Source organism: Leuciscus leuciscus, assembly GCF_965113295.1.
Source record: "Leuciscus leuciscus genome assembly, chromosome: 23".
NCBI classification, from domain to species: Eukaryota; Metazoa; Chordata; class Actinopteri; order Cypriniformes; family Leuciscidae; genus Leuciscus; species Leuciscus leuciscus.
Window position 1 is genome coordinate 10,793,673 of NC_138747.1, and position 26,778 is coordinate 10,820,450.

General features: G+C 37.6%; 2 protein-coding genes across 5 annotated transcripts in view; both read left to right on the forward strand.

Annotated features, from left to right (window-relative positions):
* Positions 1 to 375: 375 nt before the first annotated feature.
* Positions 376 to 18,077, forward strand: ece1 (endothelin converting enzyme 1). 2 transcript variants are annotated; one of them, XM_082155020.1, is made up of 18 exons: positions 381 to 1,005; positions 2,885 to 3,023; positions 4,317 to 4,529; positions 4,802 to 4,926; positions 5,076 to 5,222; positions 5,406 to 5,471; positions 5,556 to 5,744; positions 7,905 to 8,047; positions 8,595 to 8,709; positions 12,757 to 12,867; positions 12,954 to 13,052; positions 13,475 to 13,552; positions 13,661 to 13,764; positions 14,036 to 14,146; positions 14,265 to 14,332; positions 14,989 to 15,179; positions 15,688 to 15,783; positions 17,141 to 18,077. In XM_082155020.1, exons 1-18 carry the CDS (start codon positions 877 to 879, stop codon positions 17,315 to 17,317), a joined length of 2,301 nt encoding a protein of 766 aa, XP_082011146.1. In that variant the 5' UTR covers positions 381 to 876; the 3' UTR covers positions 17,318 to 18,077. The 2 variants fall into 2 exon arrangements, with proteins under 2 accessions (XP_082011147.1, XP_082011146.1); XM_082155021.1 differs by lacking the exons at positions 15,688 to 15,783; positions 17,141 to 18,077 and adding an exon at positions 15,253 to 15,681 and having other exon boundaries at positions 376 to 1,005.
* Positions 18,078 to 19,276: 1,199 nt separating this feature from the next.
* Positions 19,277 to 26,778, forward strand: part of eif4g3a (eukaryotic translation initiation factor 4 gamma, 3a) — a 59,054-nt gene continuing 51,552 nt past the window's right edge. Inside the window, exon 1 of one of the 3 annotated variants that reach the window (XM_082154991.1) lies at positions 19,277 to 20,092. In XM_082154991.1, the coding sequence (XP_082011117.1) occupies positions 19,929 to 20,092 (164 nt within the window). In that variant the 5' untranslated portion in view covers positions 19,277 to 19,928. The remainder of the gene's footprint in view (positions 20,093 to 26,778) is intronic. The other 2 variants (XM_082154993.1, XM_082154992.1) reach the window with 2 other exon arrangements.

Here is a 26,778-nt window from a genome sequence, read left to right on the forward strand (position 1 = left end):
ATCCTAAAGCATATATGAAAATTAACCAAAAAAAAAATACACATGCGTATATGTATATGTATGTATATATATATATATATGTGTATATATATGTATGTATATGTATGTATATATATATGTGTATATATATGTATGTATGTGTATATATGTGTATGTGTATGTATATATATATATATATATATATATGAGTTCTGACTGGGACAGCAATATCTGACTGTCAGACTGAGTGACTATTCTAATCTAGGCTGCTGAAGAACATATAATGGGCGTGACCTTGTACAAGTCCCGCCCTCTGTCCTAGAAAGTCCTATTGGTTGGATTGAAAGAGGGTGGGAACTCACCTCTAACAGTTTCCTCCCAGTTCTAAATGAAAGCCCATTGTGGAATGCACACATTCTCTCTTACATGCGTATACTCACACACCCTCACGTATGTTCACCAAGGTCCTCTCTTCTTCCTGTTTTTCACAAGTTCCTGCCTTTATGGTGACGCTAGTGTTGTCGCAGGCTGGAAGGAGTCAAGCTTCCCATGAATCCCTTGTTTAGGATTCCTAACTAGGAGGGCTGCGCTAAGGAAAGCTGAGTTTTAAAATCTCCCAACACGTTTGTTGTGAAGACCGAGCTGACCATGCTTTGGAGCTCATTTCCTTGGTGTAGCTGACGTTGGGGGGTTGTAAATTTGGCTTGGGAGGAGGTGAAAGCAGGGGGTGGAAGAGGAAACCCCATTCACACACAGATCAGAAGAGAGAGAGCCTCCTCTAGTCCTTGGGGACAACTAGCTTCACAACCTTCTCCTGATGGAACTCACGAGAGTAAACATTCCCAGGATTCCCAAAAGCTGCTGAAACACCCTCGGAAGAGGAGATTTGGTTTAGTTATGGAATCACTGAGGGAATCTATTCTTCATTTGACCTTTCAGATGTCTAGTTACAAACGGGCCACACTGGATGAAGAGGAGCTGCTGGACACCGACTCCGATGTGATCTACCACACCTCTACCATGCCGGTGAGAGTTAATTTTCTTTAACTTTTTTTTGTAACTTATGCTTCTTGATGTATGTATATTGGAAAAACTACAGATCCGTTTGCTTGATTCTTTACCAAGTTACTTCCTTGTGCTTTCATTTCAAACATCCGCTGTGAGTTAGCTCTGTTGTATACAACTTTCTTCTTATACTGTTAAAAGCTTTTTTCCCCAGAAGTGTTTCTTCTATTTGTGTTGTGTGAATACGCCTTACACTTCTGTTTACATTTAATAAGTACACCTTTTTTTTCTTTTTTTTTGTAAAAGTCAATACAAATGCTAGCTCAAGTAAAATAATGTGCATGAACATTTAGAAATTATAAATTGTACTTGACATAATGATAGTTAAACAAGATCAACAAATGATTTGGAAGGAATTTATTTGATTATAAATTCGGCGAATATTGCAATATTGTGAAATATTATTACAATTTAAAATAAAATAAAAATAAAAATATCAGTAATATGTATATATTTAGTAACCTTTTCATTTCGAAGTTAAACAAGTGGAAGTCCAAATATGTTCTGGTCTTTTGTTTCTCGAACCAGAAATTCATTATCCTTTGACCGTTCCTAAAACATTTTCTCTGGATCATCGAGAGTATTAAATGTTCTGGGTACCTTTATTGAAAACATTTCACTCTCTTTGTTTTACTTTCTCCCTCTGCTCTCTCTTTTGGAGAGCGACCCTAGTTTGGCATTAGGACTCATTGAAGCCACACAAAACATACGAACATGCATGTTACCTGGCATGCATCCAAACTAAGCTGAGTAATTGCACAGCTGGGCAGTTGGCCACTAAAAGTGACTTTTGAACTCTGTGAGCTCAGTAGGACTTAATCTGATTGATATTACAGAGATCATTTATTAAGTTTCTCTTGCACCTCTTCTGCCAAGAGCTGATCAATTATGAAATCCTCAAGCCTTATTTGATCAGTACAGAATCTAAATGAAAAGAGAATCAATCAGAGGAAAGTTTAAAGCTTGAAGTTCATAGCACATTGAACCCAAACTTTTGAACTGTAAATATGTCTATAATGTGGATAGTATGGTCTTGATAATTTTGCATAGGAGGTATACAGTGAAATTCTTTTGACTTTGGTATCTAAACCTACAGTTTAGGTTATTGAGATCTTCTGAAACTAAAGGAGACGTGCGAATTTCAATGCTAAAGGCTTCATTTGATGTAATTACTGTCTGAGAAAAGCATTTGAGATATTAAAAAGATCTAGTTATGAATCTTTCCAGCGGTTAGGTTTTGAATTGCACTGTTTGGCAGTACAGTATTCAGACTTGGCAGTCTTTCCTAGAAGAGAGCCTTTCCTAGAAAGTAGGAAGTTTATCACTGTGTTTTGTGGGTTAGTTTCTCTTCAAAGTATTTAATGCTTAACCCGATGTTGATAACTGTTCCTGCTGTTCCTGGTTCAATACCAGTTATTCTCTGTGGACGGCATCTGTGCTATGCTGTCGATTACCACAGAAAATAATTGTGGTTACAGTAACACACTTACAATGAAAGGAAAGCAGGCCAGCTTTCCACAGGGTTTAAAAGCAGAAATTTGAAGCTCATAGCTCATAGGGGATCATCCTCTCAGTCGTCATTTTTTGAGGTGGGAAATATGATCTGTGTTTTGGTTTGGAGCAGAAAGACAATGATATTTGGTCCCACCAAAGTTTAATATTGTTGTTGGACATGATCATATATCATTTTCCCATTAAATATTATATAAAACCTGCACCATGATCACTCCTTTGGAACAGGTTTCAGTGTTATTTGCGTCATCTATGTATCATTGCTGATCTGAAGGGATATTTATTTCAGTCTTAACCTTTATTCTCTGATTATGTATGTGATTATCAGGTCGGGCTGCAGCGTGGTCTTGGTCTCCGGTGCTGGGCGGAGAAAACCCATGTTGAGAGGAAACTAGTGGTCATCGTGTGCGCTCTGTCCGTGGCCTTGTTCATCTGCATCGTGTCTTTGGGTCTGCGCTATAAAGAATGTGAGTGACTAGATCCTTTCACTATATATATTACTTTATATAAGTATATTTTAATTAAATGTGTTTATAATAATTATATAACAATGTATAATGTGTATATGATATTATTTGAAAAGTCTGCTTTTTCCATACAAACCTGCAGTTGTTATGAGATTTCATAACAATACATTTAAATTTAAATATAAATACCTAAGTAAAATCAGCATTTGCATAAAATAGTCCTTCCTGTTTTATTTATCAGAGTACATACTTTTTTATATGTAGTAGGACTCTATATGCTCTGGACCTCATATAAGAAGCATTTACTCACTTTTATTGCAGCTCAAAGTTATTATTTTCAATTGAACTGAATGCCACTTCCTGCTATTCAGCCATCCACTGTTGCCCAAGCATGACAAATCACTGTATAAAAGAACAACGACTTTTTGCCAGACTGTTTACCTCTAATTTCCTCATCCTCTGTCAGGCCTATAGTTTCTTGGCCTTATCTCTCCAGATTAGGAGCTAGGGACACATCTTTTTGGGCCAAATGTTTTTCTTAGAAGAGCTTACAATGAATCTGTTGTAGCTGCATTCTCCACAAGCCAAATAAAACCAGTGCATAATTATTTTCAATATTAAACTTAATACTGTAGTTGCATAACCTCATTCAGTGGACTCATGCCCAGCCTCAAAGCCAAAGTGAAAACAAAGTAGTGCATGCTTATACATTGTTTTCTTAACATAAGATGTTTAAGGGTCACGTGAAATTAAAGCGTGGACATAAGGGTCACGCTTTAATTGCCTTTTCACAATTAAAGCGTGACTATTGGTGGTTGCAAATGACTAATTGCCATACACTGCTGGAAACTCATTGCATGGCCATTTGATCAGGATTCTGAAAAGATACGGTCCTTTTCTCAGAAACCACATTTTGGCATTAGCCACTGATAAGTGAATAGTTCCAGATGGGCTCATGTCCTGGGATCTTCCTCAAAGAGACATTCAAAGCATATTTATGATGTGCAGCTTAAATGCAGTATGAGGTACTACACCGAAAGTGTAGCACCCCAAAATCCCAAGCTTTAACTTTTTTTGATTTACTTTTTCATGTAATTGCAGTGGGGATGTATATTTTAGTTTTATCATGCATTGAGCCAGTACTGCACTTCATTTATGATTACCCTAGTGTAAGATATGCTGAGTGAAAGAGACATCGGGAAGACTTTCTAATCTTTTTGGCACAAAATGATATAAGGCATATATTGTAATGGATACAGCAGTATATTTATATACTTGTATTGTTTTTAACAGCTCATCCGGGAATGTGCCTGTCAGAGCCTTGTGTTAGTGTGGCAAGTACAGTTATGGGGTCCCTCGATCGGTCGGTGGACCCCTGCCAGGATTTCTACAACTTTGCATGTGGGGGCTGGGTGAGGAAAAACCCACTGCCTGAGGGCAAGTCCCGCTGGGGTCCTTTCAGCAACCTGTGGGAACACAACATGGCCATCATGAAGAACTTATTAGGTAAGAAACACAGTTCAGGGAGATCACAGCCACAAAGTATGGCCTGATATACTGTATATGAAACAACTTACCATTTTTATGACGTCCTCTTATGTTCTTAATTGGATTTTTAATCCTGGATTTTCAATGGGGTCTCAGACTTTTGGGCTCTGCTGTATAAAAAAAGCAGTAATGAAGTTCCATCCTGAAAGGCTCTTACCAACTTATAGGCTTCGTTTCACTTCGCTTTAAAGGTTCTTGAAATTGAATTTTTCTTCATTTGTTGAATTCAGAGAATACCAGCATGAAGAGCCTGACCAAAGCGGAGGAAAAAGCCCAGTGGTATTACCAAGCTTGTATGAACGAGAGCAAAATCGAAGAGCTTGGGGCAAAACCACTTCAGGATCTCATCAATCAGGTGACCTTAGATACATGAATAAACCCAGTCACCTTATTTAACAATATGAAACTCAAAAGATCTGTTGTAAATATATCAGCCTCAATGAAAACCTGCCTTTTCTATTATTCTGGGATATAATTCTTAATAACCGAACGTTGTTTTTCCAGACAGGAGGTTGGGGCTTGAAAGACCCGTGGGAGAAAGATAACTTCCAGGAGGTTTTACGGACTGTGTCAGCCAACTTCCGAACCTCCCCCTTTTTCACTGTTTTTGTCAGCACAGACTCAAAAAGCTCCAACAGCAACATCATCCAGGTGGGAACACTTATGGATATGTTTTTTTTATCACCATAACATGGATTCTTAAATGTCTAGGGAAACTCCTCACTGTTCTAGATACCATATTTTGATTTATAATAGCTGTCAGAATATATTATATCATGCTATTTATCATGATGCATGTCACTGTAGCTCAGCTTGAGTCCCGTTTTTCCACAGGTGGATCAGTCAGGATTGGGACTTCCCTCTAGGGAATACTATCTCAATAAGACAGCCAATGAAAAGGTAAACAAAGAGACCCAATATTGTTCATGAACGTTGGTAGTGTTTTGCCGTGGTCTACAGCTTGTGTTGTTATTCCTTCTTTAGTATTTAAAAGGATATTTGAACTTCTTGGTGGAGCTCGGGATTCTTTTGGGCGGATCAGAGGAGACCTCTCAAAAGATGATGCTGGAGATCATAGACTTTGAAACGGCCCTGGCAAACATCACGGTCCCTCAGGAAAATCGACGTGACGAGATGAAAATTTACCATAAAATCCAAGCCAAAGAGTTAGCTGTGAGTACTGCGTGGTTACTCTACTACTGAAATCTGTGGTTCTTTACTGGTGGGTCATGGCCCTAAAATGGTCACAGGTCTGTTCTGATAGGGTCGTAAATGGAAAGGCTAATAATTAAATGCATAGTAATGATTGAAAAATATTACAAATGAGGACAAAATATATAATTTTGCTGTTGCAGACTTAACTCTGCCACTTGGTTAAATGAGTTAAATTAGCCGGATGCTAACATGAGCAGGTTGCCTGACAATTGATAAACATTTATACCGATTACAAATTGTTTTGTACAGAAAAAATATTAAAAGTTATCTGTTTTTCTGTTCAGCGTCTACTACCATTTAAAAGTTTGTGGTCATTAAGATTTTTTCATGATTTTGAAAGTAGTCTCTCATGTAAAACAATTGAAAATACTGTAAATCAGTATTACTGTGAAATATTTTTTACAATTTAAATTAACTGGTTTCTGTTGTAATATCTATCTATAAATTACAGAAACGTCTGTCTGTCTGTGTGTGTGTATGTCTGTTAACCACATATCTCTCGAACCGTTAGTCCGATGGATTTCAAACTTGACAGGTGTCTCGCTACGGTCACGAGTAAGTGCAGCGCCAAGTTTGACGTTGTTTGGATGAGAAATGCTAAAGATATTGTTAAATATATCATTTTTTAAAGGTTGTGGTTTAAAAATAAACATTCTGACATCTGCCAGCTACACTGTTTACTTCTGAATATTATAGTTTGGTTCCTTCTGAATATTATAGTTTGGTTCCAGAATGTGATAAATCCATTTTGATTAATTTGAGTAAAAATGTGTTTTCTTTACCAAGAAAGTGGCAAGATGAAAAACACTATTTTCTGTTTAAAACTTTCACATAGTATCTTAAGGTTATAATATCATATAAAATTCAAATCCAGATTTGGATTTTCAAAGATCTATTATAAAAACGGATTATTTTCCCCCAAAAATGCAATAAATTCATGACACTTTTTTTTCAAAATGCTATCATATTGAAACTGTTGAAATCAGCCATCACTAAGAAATATCTCCTGAACTTTTTTGACGGCGATCAGCTCACAAAAACTGATTTTGCACGGGCACTTTGCACTGCTCCCTGAATCGACGCGCTTATTCATTTGTGGATGTTAACAGAATCTGTAAGTCAGCTATGCTGTTTACTTCTGAATATTATATTTCATTCTGGTGCGCTTAAAGTTATCGCTACTGTGTAACTACGCCTATGCTATTCACCAACTAAACATATCCTATTCAATGTGTTCACAGTCTCTTTCACGGGCATCATTTGTAGTAGCCTATTCACAAGCTTCCTCAAGCATAGCGTTTTCTCGGAGTTCACTGTGTGCTTTCTACCATGCACAAATATGTGTGTAATTGTAACAATGAGCACTCAAACACACCAAACCAACAATTACTAAAAACACACTCAAAAACTGATTTTGCACGGGCATTTTGCACTAGCACTTAGAAGGTTGTGGTATTCATAAACACTCAGTCAGCTACACTGTTTACTTCTGAATATTATAGTTTATTCACAGCCATCATTTGTAGTAACCTAGCCTGCTCCCTGAATTCAATGCGTTCACAGTCTCTTTCACGGGCACCAAACCAACAATTACTAAAAACACACACAAAAACTGATTTTGCACGGGCATTTTGCACTAGTATTTTAAAATGTAATTTATTCCTGTAATGGCAAAGCTGAATTTTACCATGAGACATTTTTTATTAGATTTTTTTGATAAATAGAATTCAGTATTTATTTGAAATAGATTTTTTGTGACAAAGTCTTTACTGCATTTTTTTGGATCAATTTAACACATCCTTACTGAATAACGTATTCATTTATTAAAAAAAAAAAAAAAAAATCATACTGACCCAAAACTTTTGACCAGTAGTACGTCATGTTAATAATGTTTCATATGGTTGTGAAGTTGTTATGGTGTCCAGTTGAAAATCTGGGTCCTCCTGAAACAAAACCACTCAACATGTTCTCAAATGTTGTGATTATTAAAATGGGAGTAACAATTTCAGAACATTTACTCTGCTGAAGACATATAAAGGATTCTTTCATAAGTCAAATTATGTTTTGGATGTGAGCTGGGATATCAGTCATGTGTTTGTGTTTGTGTCTGTGCTTTAGACGTTGGCACCGGCAGTAGATTGGATTCCTTTCCTCTCTGCAGTGTTCGCCCCTGTTGCCCTAAATGACTCTGAACCGGTGGTTGTATACGCTAAAGAATACCTCCAGCAAGTCTCTGAGCTCATCAGCAACGCCAACAAGAGGTAAACCAACATTAGCCAGAGTTAGCCAGCTAGGCTGTGTGGTTTTGTAGGCGAGACCATTACCCCTTTTCCAACAGAATGGTTCGAAGCCAGAGCCTGTTCTCGGCCAGGAGCCTGTCGCAAACCGGCCACACGCTGACGTAAAGTGTTGATCACTTGACTATAACCCATCTAAAAAAACATTGCGCATTGTTTGTGCAAGCAGTGCAGCTCTTCTGTTTTGCCGTTCACAGTACCGGGAGTGATTCTAGTGAACCGGCAGCTTGCATTAACTTTCAGAGATAAATTGAAACTGAAATCGTTGATTCACTCTCTCTCTCTCTCTCGCACATTGGGTCTCTTTCGCGAGCATAGTTTTATATTTAGATATAAAGAGCAATGTTATTAGATTGCTCAACTAGACAGCAGCAGCATTTCTCCGCCCCGGGATCTCGCACCGGAACCGTGTTGGTGGAAAATGGGTATATGTACAGACCTGTAGAAAAATCACATTCTCCTTTGTGAAATTGTCTGTTAGCTAAGATCAAAGTTAATGTGTCTCCCCCAGTGTCTTGAATAACTACATGATCATGAAAGTGGTGCGGAAAATGGTGTCCATCTTAGACCAGAGGTTCCAAGATGCGGAGCAGCGCTTCCTTGAAGTCATGTACGGCACCAAGAAGGTGAGAAACAAAGATCAAAGCTGCCATCTGTCAGCCCAAGGCACCGCTGTCACTGAAAGAGTCATGAATGATCCTTCAAATATCATATAACAAAGTCATGTTTTTCACATTTACCTTTCTTTTTCTGTTTCCCTACCTATCATACATTATTTAATTTTCCTATAGTTGAGATTTAAAGGATATTATTCATTTTATTGACAAAATTAATACTTATATTCAGCAAGGACCCTTAAATTGGTCAAAAGTGACAGTAAATACTTTTATTAAAAAATATATTTAAAATAAATGCTGTTTTTCTATTTATCAAAAAATAGAATGTATCTATTTTCCACAAAAAAGTTTCCACAAATTTTTTTTTTTTAGCAGCACATCTGTTTTCAGCATTGATGATAACAAGAAATGTATCTAAAGCACCAAATCATTCAAATGATTTCTGAAGGATCATGTGACACTGAAGACTGTAGTAAGACTGTAGTAATGATGCTGAAATAATTACAGGAATAAATTAGATTTAAATTATATTACATTTTAAAATATTTATTTTAAATTGCATTAATGATTCACAATATTACAAAAATAATTTGTTCAAACATTACAACAACATTACAAAATTTTACATACCCCAAACTTTTGAATGGTAGTGTAGTTGTATAAAATATATTTGGTATGGTGCTTTTAATTATTTATTGAGCCTGACAGTATACACCACACAGTTCATATATAGAAGAGAACATATTATACATTGGATATTGTGTAATAATAATAATAATAATAATACAGGATTAGAAACACTTGGACTGAGTAAAGATAAGTAAATGTTATTAATTTTGGGGGGTGAACTATTCCCCTACACTGATTCTTCCTCTTGCAAGGATCATTTGATGCAAAAATAATTTTATATTCTAAAACTAAATTACCCAAATATTAAACTAGTCAGTGTGCTTAGTCAGCATGAAAGGCAATAGAGGGAAATGTGATCAGTTGCCCTTGTCCTCTCTCCTCTGCTCTCCGTCTTTTCATTTTCTCTACTGGTATCAGAGTTGGTGTGTATGGAGAGAGGCGGTGTGTTGTTCTGCAGGGAGCCTGGTTATATAGACTCTTATCGGGAGGAGATCCTGTTGTCCTGGCCTCACTTTCCGCTGGGGTCAGGCTGAAATAACAAACCAAAGACTGAGCCTTGGGCGATGTGTGTATGCGTGATGGGTTATGATAAGAGATAAAGAGAGGGTCCATAAGGACGGTCACCTTCAGCACAACTTGGTATTTTAGTGTCTCTATTGCTTTTATTATTGCATTTAAAGTGATAGTTCAACCAAAAATGAAACTTCCTGTCATCATTTACTCAACCTCATGCCATTCCAAACCTGTAGGACTTTCTTTCTTCTGAGGAACATAAATGTTGACTCCGCTTTCTGTCATACAATGAAAGTGAAATATGACATGGAGCTGTCAAAGCCCAAAAATGACAAATAGCACCATAAATGTATTGTTAAAGTAATCCATGTAATGTCTGTGCTGGATTCCAAAGCTCTTGAAGTCGCATGGCAGCTTAAAATACAAAAAATAAGCCATTGTTCACTAGCCGCGTTTCCATTACCCTTCAAATTGCGCAAATTGAAATTGCGAATTGAAAATACGCTTAATGGAAACACGTCAATTTCGCAAAAACTCCCATTTATCGCAAAAAAGTTTTTACGCTCTCATGAGGTGGTTTTTCAGGCAATTCGAAAAATGAATATTTCGCAAAACTGCAATGGAAACAGTTTTTGCGCATTTACAGTCACCTGACTTAGAAGACGCAGTGTGTTTGAAGTCCATGTATAGCTACGCAAATAATAATTATTTTATATTATTTTATTATAACATTTAATAGGCTATATTTAGAAGAGGCTTTTATGCAAAAAAGGAACAAAGCTGAGCGTGGAGCGCGCACTGCATGACACGGAGGCGCGGCCGCAAACACTTGCATTTTCCTATCAACAGTGGAAACAACTTATACTCTATCATTTCTGGTCAGACAGAAAATAATAATACATTATTCTCAACCACTTTTATTTGTGTAAACTCACAATAACAAGAAAATGCTGTGCTTTTGTAAAATAAAAGAAACAATCAGACGCACATGATCTCCGTAAACTGGGGCGCGAGAACTGAAACAAAATATAGCCTGTGTAGGCTAAAGCTTGAAATGTCCACTTTAAAACGAACAAATTCGAATCGAAAGCTAATACCTTCTGATTATGTAGGCTAATCCGTATGAAAGTTGCATTTCTCTCTAAAAGCGCATCTGATAACAGCGGAGATGGAGATGTGATTTTAGCCGACACTTAGAAAACAATAGTTTATTAATTATATTAATGGCTCTTCTCATTCAGCACTGCGGGAAATACATCAATTCCAGTTTCTAATTTGGCCTTAGAAAACCAGTAAAATCGACATGTTTTCCATATTAATTTGTGAATATTTTAAATGTTTAATAAAGGGGCAAAAAGTCATAAATAAAGCACAGCAGTTGTGTGTAGCCAGTTCAAATTAAAATTTTGGTGTTCAACTTGTTTTAAGAAGACAACAACCGTTCATTTTTCGTTTTTCAATTAGGGGTTAAAAAAGGAAAAACAAATAGACACAAAAGTTGCCTACATGGATCATTTGGACAGAACACGAGACAGAATTATTTATTAAATTCATAAAAGAAACAATAATTAGCCTATAGGAATACTGGATTCTAAATCTCAAAGAAATGCCACAATCGGAGCAGAAATGAGGGCGAAACACCCAGAAACTCCTTATATGTGTCGTTCGGGGGTCTTTCCCTGCCATTAATGCTTGGATAACACGCCACGTCTCCTTCCATTAATAATAATAATAATGTCTAATGCGGTGGCTGTGATATTATAACCAACGTCCGTTGCCGTGATTTTTGGAATGACTTATCGCGAGAGAAAAAAAGACGTTTTAGTCGCATAACATCGGTTAATGGAAACGCCGTCATTTCGCAATAGTTTTTTATCGATATTTAGATAATAGCGCAAAACATTTGCGCAAATCTGTAATGGAAACGCGGCTACTGATAATCTTCACATCTGCTGTCATCATTTATTCACCTTCTTGTCATTCCAAACCTGGATCACAGAATTTTCAATTTTGTCTGAACTATCCCTTTAAAGTTACTATAATATGACTTAAATAGTTAGTTCACCTAAAAATTCAAATTCTGTCATTAATTACTCACCCTCATGTCGTTCCAAACTCTTAAGACTTTCGTTCATCTTCGGAACACAAATTAAGAATTTTGTTGATGAAATCTGCGAGCTTTCTGTCCCTACATTGACAGCTATACAACTACCACTTTGACGCTTCAAAAAGTTTAAACGAGATCGTAAAACTAATCCATAATTGAGCGATTTAGTCCAAATTTCCTGAAGATACTCAATTGCTTTTATATGATGAACAGATTTAATTTAGGCTTATTTAAGCGAATATACGTGTGTATATATATGGTTCACATCAAGGGTCACCCATGGTCACCCTTCACTCTCATTGCATTTTGTTCTTTTAAATGCTGTTCTTTTGAACTTTATATTCATTCAGGAACATGTATCATTGTTTCACAGACATTTTCACTTAATGTCTCATTTCCTTTAAAAACCAAAACTCCATTTTACCCACAAAGTCTTTCATTGTGAGTTGTAAGCCGTTATCTCTAGAGCCTCCGTTTCTAAACAAGCGATGGGAAGTTGAATGGGTGACAAGACACGTCCTGTTGCTGCCCGCATATGGGCGTCATATTCAAGGAACCTCTAGGACAACAATGTAATGTCGTGTTTCGCTGATGAAGTGGAAAAAAAACCCTTCTGTTTACCTTGTTACATGCACATTTTAGATAATTTCTTCAAATGCTAATTCCCCTGTTGCGCACATGGAAACTAGACTTTGTGTAGCTGCAGAAGTTCAAGTCTGGATGTTCTGTAGATTGTTTGTGAGATGTCACATTGAGAAGATTATCGAGGATGCTGGTTGTTTAGATATCACCTTTGTGTTTTCCAGAGCTGCACGCCACGCTGGAAACTTTGCGTCAGCGACACGGACAGCGCCCTGGGCTTTGCTCTCGGGGCGCTCTTTGTCAAAGCTACTTTTTCAGAAGACAGCAAAGCTTTTGTGAGTATCTTGTGATGTTTTGCATGCCATCCCTTGTCTTCTCCTCCAGGCCTTTAAACTATATTCTCTCCTGATGTTTTTGTCAGGTTGAAGAAATGGTCTCAGAGATCAAATGGGCCTTTAAAGACAGTCTGAAGACTGCCGGATGGATGGATCCCGAGACAAAAAAAGCTGCCAAAGAAAAGGTGGGAACCGACAACACGATCCAAAATGTTTTCCACCACTTTTGCCCACAGGGATGGATCTTGCTGAAATCAACACCTATCTAATGTGTCAGACTTTTTGAATTGGCATTAGTCTAAGAAATGGTGAATGTTTATCATTTTCATAATTTTTTTTGCCTGGTGGACAATAAAAATGGCTAAAAATATCCCATAGAGATACTTTAAAGGTCGAATATAACTACCAGAATATCAGAGACACTATTTTAACCAGAGTGCTCTTTTATCCAAGAAATCATACAAATAAATCCAATCCATTATACTGCAAAAATCCCTACATAAAGGTTTTTATGCTTGTTGATGCTCTGTAATGCCACCTGGTGTTGAAGCCTAAACTACGCTCTTATAATGTCACTTAAAATATGTATTTCCTTTTTCTTATCTAGGCAGATGCAATATACAACATGGTTGGTTATCCAAAATTTATTATGAACCCCAAAGAACTGGACAAGGTGTTTAATGATGTATGTATACATTTTGTTAATTTCTGTTTGGTTTTGGTTCATGGAAAAATGTCTTTAATGTAGTAGAGTGTCTGAACTAAAATCTCGGCCCCTCAAACTGTGTATCAGTTTGATGTTGTTTCAGAGCTTTACTTTCAAAACGTCATGAATTATTACAACTTCTCTGCACGAGTGACGGCTGATCAGTTGAGAAAAATCCCCAACAGAGATCAGTGAGTATCAGTCCAACTCGCACACAAGCTGATGCTCTGACACACATCTCTTAAAGGGATAGTTCACCCAAAAATGAAAATTGTCATCTTTTACCAGTGTTATTTTAGTATTATTTATATACTATTATAGTATGTACAGTCAAGTCAGTATGTTTCTCTCTGCGTACAGATACACAGTTTGTTTAAAACGACCCCAATGTCATTTTATGTGTATGCCAGTGAACAGTCAAGTCATTATGTTTTTCTTTCTTGCTTTTCTCTCCGCGTACAGATGGAGTATGACTCCACCAACAGTTAATGCCTACTACAACCCAACAAAGAATGAGATGGTACTTCCAGCAGGCATTCTGCAGGCTCCCTTTTATAACCATGCTTGGCCAAAGTAAGAGTCTCCCACTAACTAAACCTCTCCAGCTTATTTAACCTCTTGCTTGGGTTTTAAGAAAGAGGCGGACGTTACATCACTTATCTCATCCTATTGTGTATCTGTTGTTTTCTAGAGCAATGAATTTCGGTGGTATAGGAGTGGTTATGGGGCATGAGCTCACCCATGCCTTTGACGATCAAGGTAACTAAATTATTCTCTCTAAATTTTCCCTCGATCAGATGGTTAGGGTCTTCAGTATGTAACAGTCAGTCACTTTCTGAAGAGTCACTGATTCATTATTACAGAGTTACAGAACCACAGGAGAAACTGTATACCTGAGTGGCTGGTAATAGTGAATATGTCTCACACATCATTAAATGAGTATTAAATTACTAATAAAAAAGTATTAAATAAATATTAGACCATCAATATATGTGTCTCACTATCAATCAGTTTTTAGAACCTCAGTCTAGCAAGTATTATTAGTAATTAATAACATAAAAAATCTAAAATTCTTTTTACATTATTTGTATTATCAATACTAAAAACTTGAAAAAAGAAAATACAAAAAGTTGTGGAAAAGTATTTCCTACTTTCCTATGTTGTGGTGAACATGTTAAATATTAGTCATGCTTCAATGCTTTAATATTTTATTAATATTGATATATACATCTAATAAAAAAAAAATCATTTATAATGTAATATAATTGTATTGTCCTGTATGATTTGTAATACTGTCAAATTATTGATAAATACTTGCATCAGCTTTTATTACAGAACTATAATGCTGTAATGTGTATGTGACCATTTATCAATATGTGTGTGTTATAACACAGTGTTTTAAACATGTCCTACAGGAAGAGAGTATGATAAGGATGGGAATTTGCGTTCGTGGTGGCAAAATTCTTCAGTGGACGCTTTTAAACTCCAGACCCAGTGCATGGTGGAGCAGTACAGCAACTACAGTATAAATAAAGAACCTCTGAACGGGAAACACACTTTGGGAGAAAATATTGCTGACAACGGAGGCCTGAGGGCTGCTTATAAGGTTTGTGAAGATCCTGTTGTGGAACAAGACTTTGCAGGAACTAGAATTTAAATCGATTTAATTCAATCAACAGATTTGTTTGGTTCATCAGAGAGTTATAAAGAGATGAGACGCCAGTGGTTACTTTCCATAACACGACAACAGCTACGGCGAATGACGTATGAGAATCTGATACGAAAGGCATTACGATCTCTATACGTCTCTCGTTGCCGGCTTTGATAGCTTTGGGACCGTCGTGATCCTGTCTCACTGAAAAGCCTCGCAGTGCAACAGGTGGCTCGGAATGGGCCGCTCTACCTCCAGCCGCTCGGATTCTTTCCGTTGGCTGAAAAGTCATAGGTTACTGAGCAGACGAGCAAAGCATATGGCCGGAGAAGACCCTGCGTTAACCTCTCAGATGGAGAGGAAAATAACGGTTGACACGAGGGCACTGTTTATTTGTGATCTCAGCATGCAGTGTAGCATGCAGAATTATTAGCGGACTAATGTTATCACACTTGCTTTGCAGGCTTATGTAAACTGGATCGAGAAGAATGGTGAGGAGGCCACCCTGCCTGCCCTTGGAATGACCAATCATCAGCTGTTCTTTGTGGGATTTGCTCAGGTTTGTGCCTCAAAAATGTTTGCTTTGAATGTTATCTGTGAAGTTACACTTGTTTTAAAGGGTTTAGTTGTTTTACTGCCCACAACCTTTGCACTTCAAAGTCTTTTTTCTCTGCTTTTGAACGATTGGTTTGCTTGGGCAAGAATCAATATTTCTTTTCCTCATAGTTTGATTTGAAGATTTACTTCTGATGTGGATTGTTGAAGTGAGGTGTGCATAGCCTATGCTATTACTTGGACTTAATAATATTCGCCTGACGGACAAAAAGAACTGGCAAAAAAATTCTGTATTTTCATATAAATGTTGCAGACATATTTTAAAGGTGGGACCCCATGCTTTAGGGATTAGAATATCTCTATATTTTTTTTTATAGGGGCTCCTTTTGGCTCAATAAGCAACAAATAAAAATATTTTGGTTAACTGTAAAAAAAGTGTAACTAAAAGAAATTTTTATGACTCATTATTTAAAATGAAAAAAATGTATATTATTTTAGGCATAAAATATGATTTAATTTATTACATTAAATATTATAATGCATCAATATTATAATACATAACCTGTGTTAAACATAAAAATGCAACAAGAGAGCAACTTGACTGTTAACTGTAAAATAAATAAATAAATAACTGGAAAAACTTAAATTAATTTTCATGACTCAAGCCATCTAAAATAAAAAATTAAAATATTGTATCATGAAATATCTAATTTGGTAACATTTTACAATAAGGTTGGTACAATACATTGGTTACAGTATTAATCTTTGTTAACATTATTTCATAAGAATACAACTGTTCACGCTTAGTTCATGTCAGAGAGAGAATGTTGAAGTTAACATTAACAAATGCTTTAGAATTATTTGTCATTATTAGGCATAAAATATTCTTTTTCATGTGAACTAATTTAAACAAATGGAACCTTATTGTAAAATGTTAAAATTTTTGTTTTTTACATATTGTATATTATAATACTTCTAATCTTTAAAACTTGCCTATATTAAACAATATGCAGCTGCAGATGATGAGAAATTTAACAGCATTAAACGATTTGAAACAACATTTTGAATTAGCCCATTTTTCAGCCCTAAAATTCTAAAAAATTAAATCAAAACTAGTACTGAAACAAAAAAAACAAACTAAGAACTAACATCAATGGAGTAAAAACTAATGACAATTAAACTAATTTGAAAAGATTAAAAATAAACATTTGAATAAAAATAAAATATAAATACAAATTATTAAATTTTAAACTTTAATACCCACAACACATCATGGCAGTCACTTTTATCTGTGACTTTTGCACAGACAAACAACACTATCTGGTTATATCCTATTGGTCTCTTTGTTTCCTTTTTTGTAGGTGTGGTGTTCAGTTCGGACACCTGAAAGCTCTCACGAGGGCGTTATCACTGACCCCCACAGTCCATCACGTTTCCGGGTCATTGGCACCATCTCCAATTCCCATGAGTTCTCCGAGCACTTTGGCTGCAAGGCAAACTCACCCATGAACCCCAAGCAGAAGTGTGAGCTGTGGTGACAGGGACTGGAGCTGGAGCGAGCAAGGTGGTGAAGCGACCGCTGTTATCACTCAAAATATGCCAAACGTCCATCTCAGGTTGCCTAATCTAGACTGCCAGAAAAGCTGGTGGACTTAAAGTGGACTACATGTTTTCCAGCAATTATTTGCCTCTTAATGAGGAGTAGGTGTAAATAATGACTCCATGGACATCTATATAATGGAGTTTTATTCTTATCATTCAAAACACTGGAAGTTAGTGGTTAAATGCATTGAGAGAAGGAATTGCTACTTTTGCAAATGTTTTGAATACGTGCCTTTTTAGCAAATGCTTTTATTTTTCTAATGGGAAATAATATTTATGTCCTCTGTATTACGTTGTTGGTGTTTTTCTTTGTCTGTAATGTTTGCCAATTCTTATGCACAACACATCGTGCAATATTGTTAAATAACTTTGCTCACATTTTAATTCATGGTTAACAAGATTTATACAAGATCACATCCTATTTGTTGAATTTGCCTGTGTAATATTAACTTGAACTCAGGCAAATGATCAGATGGTATTATCCTTATTCCAATGTAATTCTAATGATGTTAATTGAAGAATACATAATGTGAGCAGTTTGCCCACTGTTTTCATTGGATTTGTTTTTAGACCATTATACAAGAAAGTGCCTTTGAAACTATGCAAATATGAGACTTGCTGGGCAAAATGTTTTCTTTACACACAGATTCCAACTGCCCCCTCCACAATCAAAATAAATAAGAAACGTGGGTAACATTTTACAGTAAGGTTTCATTTGTTCACATTAGATTTATAGTTCGTCTCTCCGTTCCCCTGCAAACATGACCGACAGATGGCGCTACATTCACACATATTAATGGAAAAAAAAAAGCCTGTGAAAGGTTTGCTAATGTTCTTATTATTAAGCTTATCTAAACCCAGTATACATACTCAACAACATAAGCAAGCGTATCTATTCCATAAACGCTGAATATGACAAAAAGCCTTCATCAAATGTACGTAATACTGCAACCAAAATCTGGGCGGGACCTTTATTTTTTTATTATTTTTTTTTACAAAAGGTGAAATTGCAGACTTATATGCAGTCATCATATACTGCGTATGATTCATTCATTTCTTATACTGAAGATTGATGGCTTGGAATTTAACAGAGATGCCATTCATTGTGTGAAACAGACAGTGCAGGCATGTGGCGAGGGGCGGGCGACTGCCTTTATGACGTCACTTTACGGCGTATTGCGATGTCCCATTCGCGAACGAATCGTTCTTTTGTCCGAACGAGTCGTTCACAAATCGAAATGAATCATTCTAAGCGGCTGTCGAATCAACAACTCACGAACTAATTGAACCAAGAACATATTTCGAATTTGGCTGATATGGCCAAAAAAGTTAATTTAGTAGCCGAATTGCTGAAAGATTACAAACAAAATGTTCCGGAAATATGTTCCTGACTTGATTTGTTTTACAGTTTTATCTCATCGCGCACACACACACACACACACACACACACACACACACACACACACACACACACACACACACAATAAATGAATTAGTTTTAATAATAGATTTTTTTTTTCAAACAAAAAGTGTCGCAGAAACTTTCAAGATATGCACTGAAGTCTAGTCTTCTTTGAAGTGGGCCTAAATGCAAATTACAGTGCTAAATGACTTTTAAAACAAGAAATGTGCTGTTTTAAAGCATAGATTTTTTTTTTTTCAAACAAAAAGTGTCGCAGAAACTTTCAAGATATGCACTGAAGTCTAGTCTTCTTTGAAGTAGGCCTAAATGCAAATTACAGTGCTAAATGACTTTTAAAACAAGAAATGTGCTGTTTTAAAGCATGAATAAACATTAGCATTAAACATGCACTTTTGTTCAAATGCAAATAAACAAACAATTACAAAAATTTAAATACCCAGGGGGTAATATTATAAAAACCAGAATAATAAGAATATAATCGGGTAGAAAGATTTAAAATAAATACTTTGTAAGTCTCATAAACGTTGTCAGGGAAAACGTAATTGCGTCACGACGTGAAATAATCACTGAATCATTTAATGAACCGTATCTTTGAAACGAACTGTTCAAATGAACCGATTCGTGAAAATGAGTCGTTCTTCCGAACACTACGGAGTGGCGTAAGGTGAACCCGAGCATCTCCGAATTCACCCGACGTTTACCGAACTGTCCTTCCAGCCGGACTGCTGGAAGCAGCAGCAACAACGCCATGTTGAGTGAAATCTCCCATCTTTATGAGAAATTCCTATAATGCGACTCGTTGATGTGATGTTACTACGCAAAGCGGAGCAAACAAACCCGGAGACGGCCATCTGAGGAGGCGAAGAACAATTCAACCGGGGAGATCCAGGGTGGCTGGTGGGGGATACAACCCCCCTGTCGTCCCCATGCGTAGAGCAGCTACAATCCCCGATTTCAAAGATAAAATGACATTTTTGTTACTAACAGCCAGATTTGAATGAAATCCATGGCATAAGGATATACACACGTCCCGGCCTTCGTAGAGAGAAGAGACGGCCAGATATTGTTGGAACGTGCGACCGTTTTCAGCTGCGTATTTTTTTGTTTTGGTTTACATTTCTGCAATGAGTTTGCCACCGAAAGTGGTTCAGAAACCGACCGCTGTCTCTGTTAGTGGACATGTTACCGGACCGGCACCGCCAACGCAGCTCCGCGCAGCGCTGACCTCCGTGTCGTTACCACCGGGAGTCCAGAGCGCTCCTCCGCCGTCAGCCGTGCCGCCTACCCAGTATCCTTCACTAATAACAAAGCCCCTTGTGTCCCACGCAGATTAATGGGCAAACGAGTGCGAATTTCGCTTTGTAATCACATAACCTGACTTGTTGTTTGTTTACATTCATGTGTAACTGGTTATGATGACGTTTCATAACCTAGGCTATTACTAATATAAGATTGTATTAACGTTAGTTCATATTAATATAATACAGCACCCGTTGCCAGGGTGATAGGTTTGTTTATCGATTACGTCGAAGGGATGTATCTGCATGGTTGGAATCTGTTGGCACTTGCTTTGTTCGTTGAACTTGACAATTCCAGCTTTGTGTCCAGAACAGTTTCAGATCATTCAGAATCTGTGCATGTTTTTAGTAGTTACCTGCTGAATTTTGTGATCGAATGCTTTTCCTCCTAAAGGCCTCAGTGCACAAGTCAAAAGAGACTAGAATGGCATATGTTGCTAGGGTGTTGTTGCTGGTTGCTAGGGCGGGACTAGGAAGTTGCTGTGGTGTTGTGAATGGCTGATCACCTGCAAGTTTAGAAAATAATTATCCATCTGCCAGACAAACAACTTATGTGATCTTAAAGTTGAAACGAAAATTCTGTCATCAGTTACTCGCCCTTATGTCGTTCCAAACCAGTAAGACTTTCGTTCATCTTCGGAACACAAATCAAGATATTTTTGATGAAATCTGAGAGATTTCTGTCCCTCCATTGACAGTTACGCAACTACCACTTTGACGCTTCAAAAAGTTCATAAAGAGATCGTAAAAACAAATCCAAATGAATTGAGCGGTTTAGTCCACATTTTCTAAAGAGACTCAATTGGCTTTATATGACGAACAGATTTAATTTAGGCTTTTATTCACATTTAAACATTGATCAGTGAACATAAACAGAAGTTCAACGAAAACTGCTTGACGTCTGAGAACAAACCTCATTGGTTCTTGCGGAAGCTCAAATGTGCTGAGTAACACGAGAATGAACCTCATTGGTTCTCGCACATCAAGCAAGCATGCTTGAGCTTCTGTTTAACATAACTGATGTGTGAGTTGATGTGAATAAAAGCCTAAATTCATATAAGCGATCGAGTCTCTTCGGAAAATTTGGACAAAACCGCTCAATTCATATGGATTAGTTTTACGATCTCTTTATGAACTTTCTGAAGCGTCAAAGTGGTAGTTGTGTAGCTGTCAACGGAGGGACAGAAAGCTCTCAAATTTCAGCAAAAAAGATCTTCATTTGTGTTCCGAAGATGAACGAAAGTCTAATGGGTTTGTAATGACATGAGGGTGATTAAATAATGACAGAATTTACATTTTTGGGTGAACTATCCCTTTAAGGGGAATTGACTTCATATATGTACTTTGGGGTGAGCTAGTTTGTTTGCTCATGCCAATCTTATTATCTAGCCTAATTCTTTGACATTCATACATTAAATGTTGCACAATGATTTCTCTGAGCCTCTTTGTTTACTAATATTTGTTAAAAAAAATCAAGAAACTACTCACTTTTTAAGCTGATATGCAGTCAATCACTTACCGAGACATTTCTTTCCCCCCCACAACTGAATAGAAAACATCAACAGATATGAGGCTGTAATTCTAGTCTGATTTTGAAAGTAAATCACGTCACATGAAAGTCATGTTCGCTAGTGTTGGTCAGGCTAAATATGATAGGAATCTCTGCCTGATTTGATGTAACGCGGAGTAATCGGTCAAGTAAAGGCTGTTTAGACACAGTTGAGTTAAGTAATTGAGCATTGAGCAATAGGCGTACTGCAAATCTGGGTCACCCTCTTGAGCTCTTTGAGAATTTATGTTGTTCTGCAAGTCTGAGCCATGATTTGCTGAGGAAGATTTAAAGGTGAAGTGTTTTTTTTGTTTGTTTTTTTTTGCAACTAGTGTCACCAATGAGAACTGCACAAATAATGAAGATTTGAAAACAGGTTTCAAGGGATAGTTCCAAACTCACTCTGCTGGCATTCCAAACCTGACTTTATTTCCTCGGTGGAACACATTTTGAAGAATTGGTTTTATCCATATAGTGAAAGTCAATGGCACCCACAAGTTTCAAGCTCCAAAAAATAGTAAAAGGTAGCGGTAAATTAATCCATTCCAATTCGACTTTAGCATTTTGAGTACCACTGACTTCAATCAACAAGTCTGAAGCCTTCTTTGAAAAATCTTCCTTTGTGCTTAGTCAAGGAAAGAAAGCTATACAAGTTTGGAGCGACATAAGGGTGAGTCAATAATTTTTTTGGGTGAATTGTTCCTTTAATACGAAAGCAAAATGACTAATTTTAGCTTTATATCTTTATTGAATGCATCTGCCAAATACTTATGTTGTGGAGTGAAACTGAAACCAACTTGATATTCCTCATACTTCTTCAGAGAATCACTTTCCGCAAATTGAAAGTCTCATTCAGAGCACAGATGACATCTTATTTCCCTTGCATATCAATCAATAGACAAATAGTGCACACTATACCTCACTCTAGTCTACATACTATGTTTATTGTGTGTATTTTTGTAACCATGGATGGGCATGTGTGATAAATGGTCAGGATGTCATCATTTGTTTGCTTTCTGCACGCACTGATTTGACTTTATTTGGCATAGTGGCTCTTAAAGACTTGCAGTAAGGTCCAGTCTAATTTAAACCTGGGGAAAAAAGTTTGAGAAATAAACAAATGAATTTGGTAGTAATTGAATGAAGTAGAAGTAGAAATATAAAAAATGTAATGTCACTAATCAAAAAGCAAAATTTTTGCCATTGACCATGCAAACGTCTTTGTACAAAAGTCAGATGTTCTTGAGCACTGTACTACTACGTAAACACCTCTGATTGGCCATTCCTTTCACATGCTCAACATACATTTGTGTGATTGGCTACAATGCTCAACGCTTAAAAAACCCCCGCTGTATATATAACTTTGTACAATATCTTTGACTCTTTCTTAAGCCGGGCTTAGACTACAGGAGTTTCAGGCCGATTTAAGCCCAATTTACCCCTCCTGACATTCAGAGAAAGAAATTGTGTCCAGGACATCGACTGGTTGCGATGTTCAGCTCAGATTATCTGGTAATGTCAGGCGTTTACAGATCATATCTTAAACCTCCCAATCTGCTCACGGACATTATCAAACATGTTTGACCTTTAGGATTTTAAATCGGGATGAATACGACTATTATTACGCCAGTACTTCCTAATAGCCAATGAGAGACAAGGATATAAGGAGATGGAAGTGACGGAACTTTTGAAATGGCGACCGCGAAACAACAAGCAGCTGTACAGGGCCGGTGAACAATGGAGATGGAGGAACGGCTGGTCGAAATGTGGGAACAACACGACCGCCTTTAAATGTCTCCTCAAAAGACTTTCTTCTTTTATTTTCTCGCTACAAAGAATAAGTATTGATACAGCAAGTTGCCGTGACACAGTATCCATTTTGTTTACATGTGCTTCCCAGTGAGATCACGTGAGGTGCTAAATCTGGCATGATAATCTTAAGAATAGGCTATTGTGTAGTGTGTGATGTGCCACGATTTTCAAATCTTGTAGTCTGTGCAGGTTTGAGATTTAAAAGAAGAAAATCTGTGAAAATTATCCTTAAGCCGGGGACATACTTAATGACTTTAAGGCCGATTATGAATGTAATTTGATACTTACAACTGATCAGAGACAGTTGCGTTAAGTCTGTGTTCACAGTCGGTGTTTAAAATCGGCTCCAGTCATTGGAAACAGTCTGTGTGTTCAGTTCAGTCTTAGAATGTTTCATCTAGTCGTCAAGTGTGTTTCCGGCATTCTAAGACTGAACTGAACACACTTATGCCGGGGACACCGGGGTGAACACCAACGGTCTCTGACTCGGCGCGTTTGGGCACGATCAGTCGTATTGTATCAAATTACATTCATAATCGGCCTTACAGTCGTTAAGTGTGTCCCCGGCTTTAGGCTACGTTCAGACTATCAGTCCAAATCCGATTTTTGTGCATATCCGATTGAAATCCGATCAGATTTAGCAAGTGTGAACGGCAAAAAATCACATGAAATGTGGAAATCCGTTTCAAGCTACATCCATATGTGGTTTGAAATCCTTTTCACGCCACGTAAAACGTGAACGTCAGACATTGTTATAGGAAACATGCTGAAAGTCGCTGCCGAAACAAGGCTGTGTTGTTCCAAAGTTCCAGACGAGCAGAAAATGACAATATAACAGAGACATGTTTGTAAACCGACGGAGACGACAGCACGGAATAAAGCCACACATACCAGCCTCCTATGTTTTTGCAGCTTCCCTTAGAAGATGCAGTAGTCCAGCGCGGCTACACATTGTCATGTTGTAAAATTTAAACATCTCGATTGCAAACCCCTCCATGTTGCGGTTGCAACGTCATTGCCATAGAAACCAATGCAGATAAAGATAAATCTGAAAACTAAAGAGCTGCATGGACACACAAATTGGATCTGAACAGTTGCGATACACAATGTGGACAGTCAATAATTTTACACTGACAGTGTGAAGGTAGCCTTACAGACTGTTTCCAACGACTGGAGCAGATTTTAAACACGGACTGAACGCAACTGTTTCTGACTCGTTTGTGCATTATCAGTCGTAAGTATCAAATTACATTCATAATCGGCCTTACCGTCGTTAAGTGTGTCCCCAGCTTTATGTGCGTGATGCAACCAGATTTCACAATCGGTTTAGATTTAAAAACTCCTGTAGTCTGAGCCCGACTTTACTTGAGAGATGAAAAAGGAATGGAATTTGGTTATTGTCTTTAGAATACTAAAGGCACACACACACTACAAGATAATCCGGCCGATTTTGGGCCCAATTCTCCCCTTCCGACAATCCTACGTAAAGTCCTGATTATTCTTAAAAATGATGGTTTTGATTGGTTTCATTTGCCTGGAAAAAAATCCAGATTAAGTAGGGTATTATTTTTCTTTGACGTCATGCCACCTCCATCACCTAGTGATCTCAGCATTGTGGCCTCCCACATTGAGATCTTCCCAATCAGTTTCAGACTTTAGTTCTCTAGGTTTTATAAATCCCAAAATGATTTGTTATTGCTTTGTTATTGGAAATCGTATTCAGCTGTTCAACAGTGATCGACAAACCTCAAACCTCCGCAAAAACATGTGGCTGTAGAAATGAACTATTGTGTGCACACATGGTTGCACTTATGTCAGATAGCGATGATTACATCACTTGATGCATATCAGCGTCTTCCACTTGTGGAGTGTTTATGATTGCATAAATCGCAATTACGATCCCCTCCTGTGCTCAGAAGTCACTGTATTGCTTCATCTCACAGAGAAAATCGTCACAGTGGACGGGATTCCTGTTCACGGGACGCCTGCCTTTGGTGATGATGCTGCGTTGTGAGCTTGTGTGTAAGGCAGAGAGGGGGGTTGGGGTGTTGGAGGGAGTGGTTGCCAGAGCGACGGGTAACATATGCGACTGGCGCTGCACCCCTCAGACAATGGCAGCGCTGCTTAGCATTCAGAGTGTGAGGCTTCCCACCGCCTGCCAACAATCGCCTAGGTCAAAAAGAGTCTCACACACACCGCCTGCCGCAACCCCTTTCTTAGTTCCAACACATCTTGTCACCTGCTTTTCCACTTTTTCATCTCCTTCGTAGACTACAATCAGCCTTAAATGCTTATCAGGAAATTGCCAAACCAGTAGGGATAAGGAACTCTCATTCTTGAAGGTTTAAGTGGGTATTTTTCTTTTATCCAATCTCAGTTAAATGCATTAGAGATAACTACAAGTAAGCTATTCGTAGGAAGCTATGTGATGCTGGGAAAACATTGCTCCGTTTGAGTAATTTAACAAAGTTATGGCTTCAAGGCATCAGCCAATTTCGTGAGATTTGGGGCGGGACTAGTGGGAAACCTGTTTGAAAACATTTTTGCGTTTCCACTGCATAAATTATATACATAACCGGCCATTTTCCTGCAGTAAGCGATTTCTGAGAATCATTGTTGAACACTGTTGATTTTTGAAATCCACCCAAACAAACACACCCCTCCCTTCATTTCTCCACCCCCAAAATGCTAAAACATGCAATACAAGAGTCTCTTTATCATAGCAGAAGCGAAGCAAAATGACGAAACGTATGACAAGGAAGAAAAAAAATTAACATATGCGTGTATATACAAGCAAGAGTTCGTTGTTAGTCGCCAGCAGCACACAAAACTCAAAACCAATGTTACTCACATATGGAGCAGAAACAACGCAAACTCTGCATCCGTTTTCAGGCCTTCCTGCTTAGGTCTCTCCAGCCCAAGAAAGTTTTTTCTAATATTAACGCAGGTCCTAAAGCTCTTGCCCAGTCATAACCCTTTTTTCCCCCAGTGATATTCCTCTGACTTTTTTCTCTTTTGCAATGTCTCTCAGCCATCTCTCTTTCAACAGTTTTTCTTCAAATCTACCTCTTGCTCTCTCCTCCCACATCATGAGTGGTAACGCCCCCCACTGCTAGTTTTTCAGAAATCGCTTACTGCACCGTTAGGGGCCGTTCACACAGAACACGTTTTTCCATTCCAATGCGCTACTTTTCCATTGTTTTTTTAATGTAAATACACACTATATGAATGTGTATGACCGTTGCGCTCATGCCTCGCGTCTTTTGCATGACATATTTTCATTCCACTGACCTGCGTCTTGAGTTTTTAACAGAA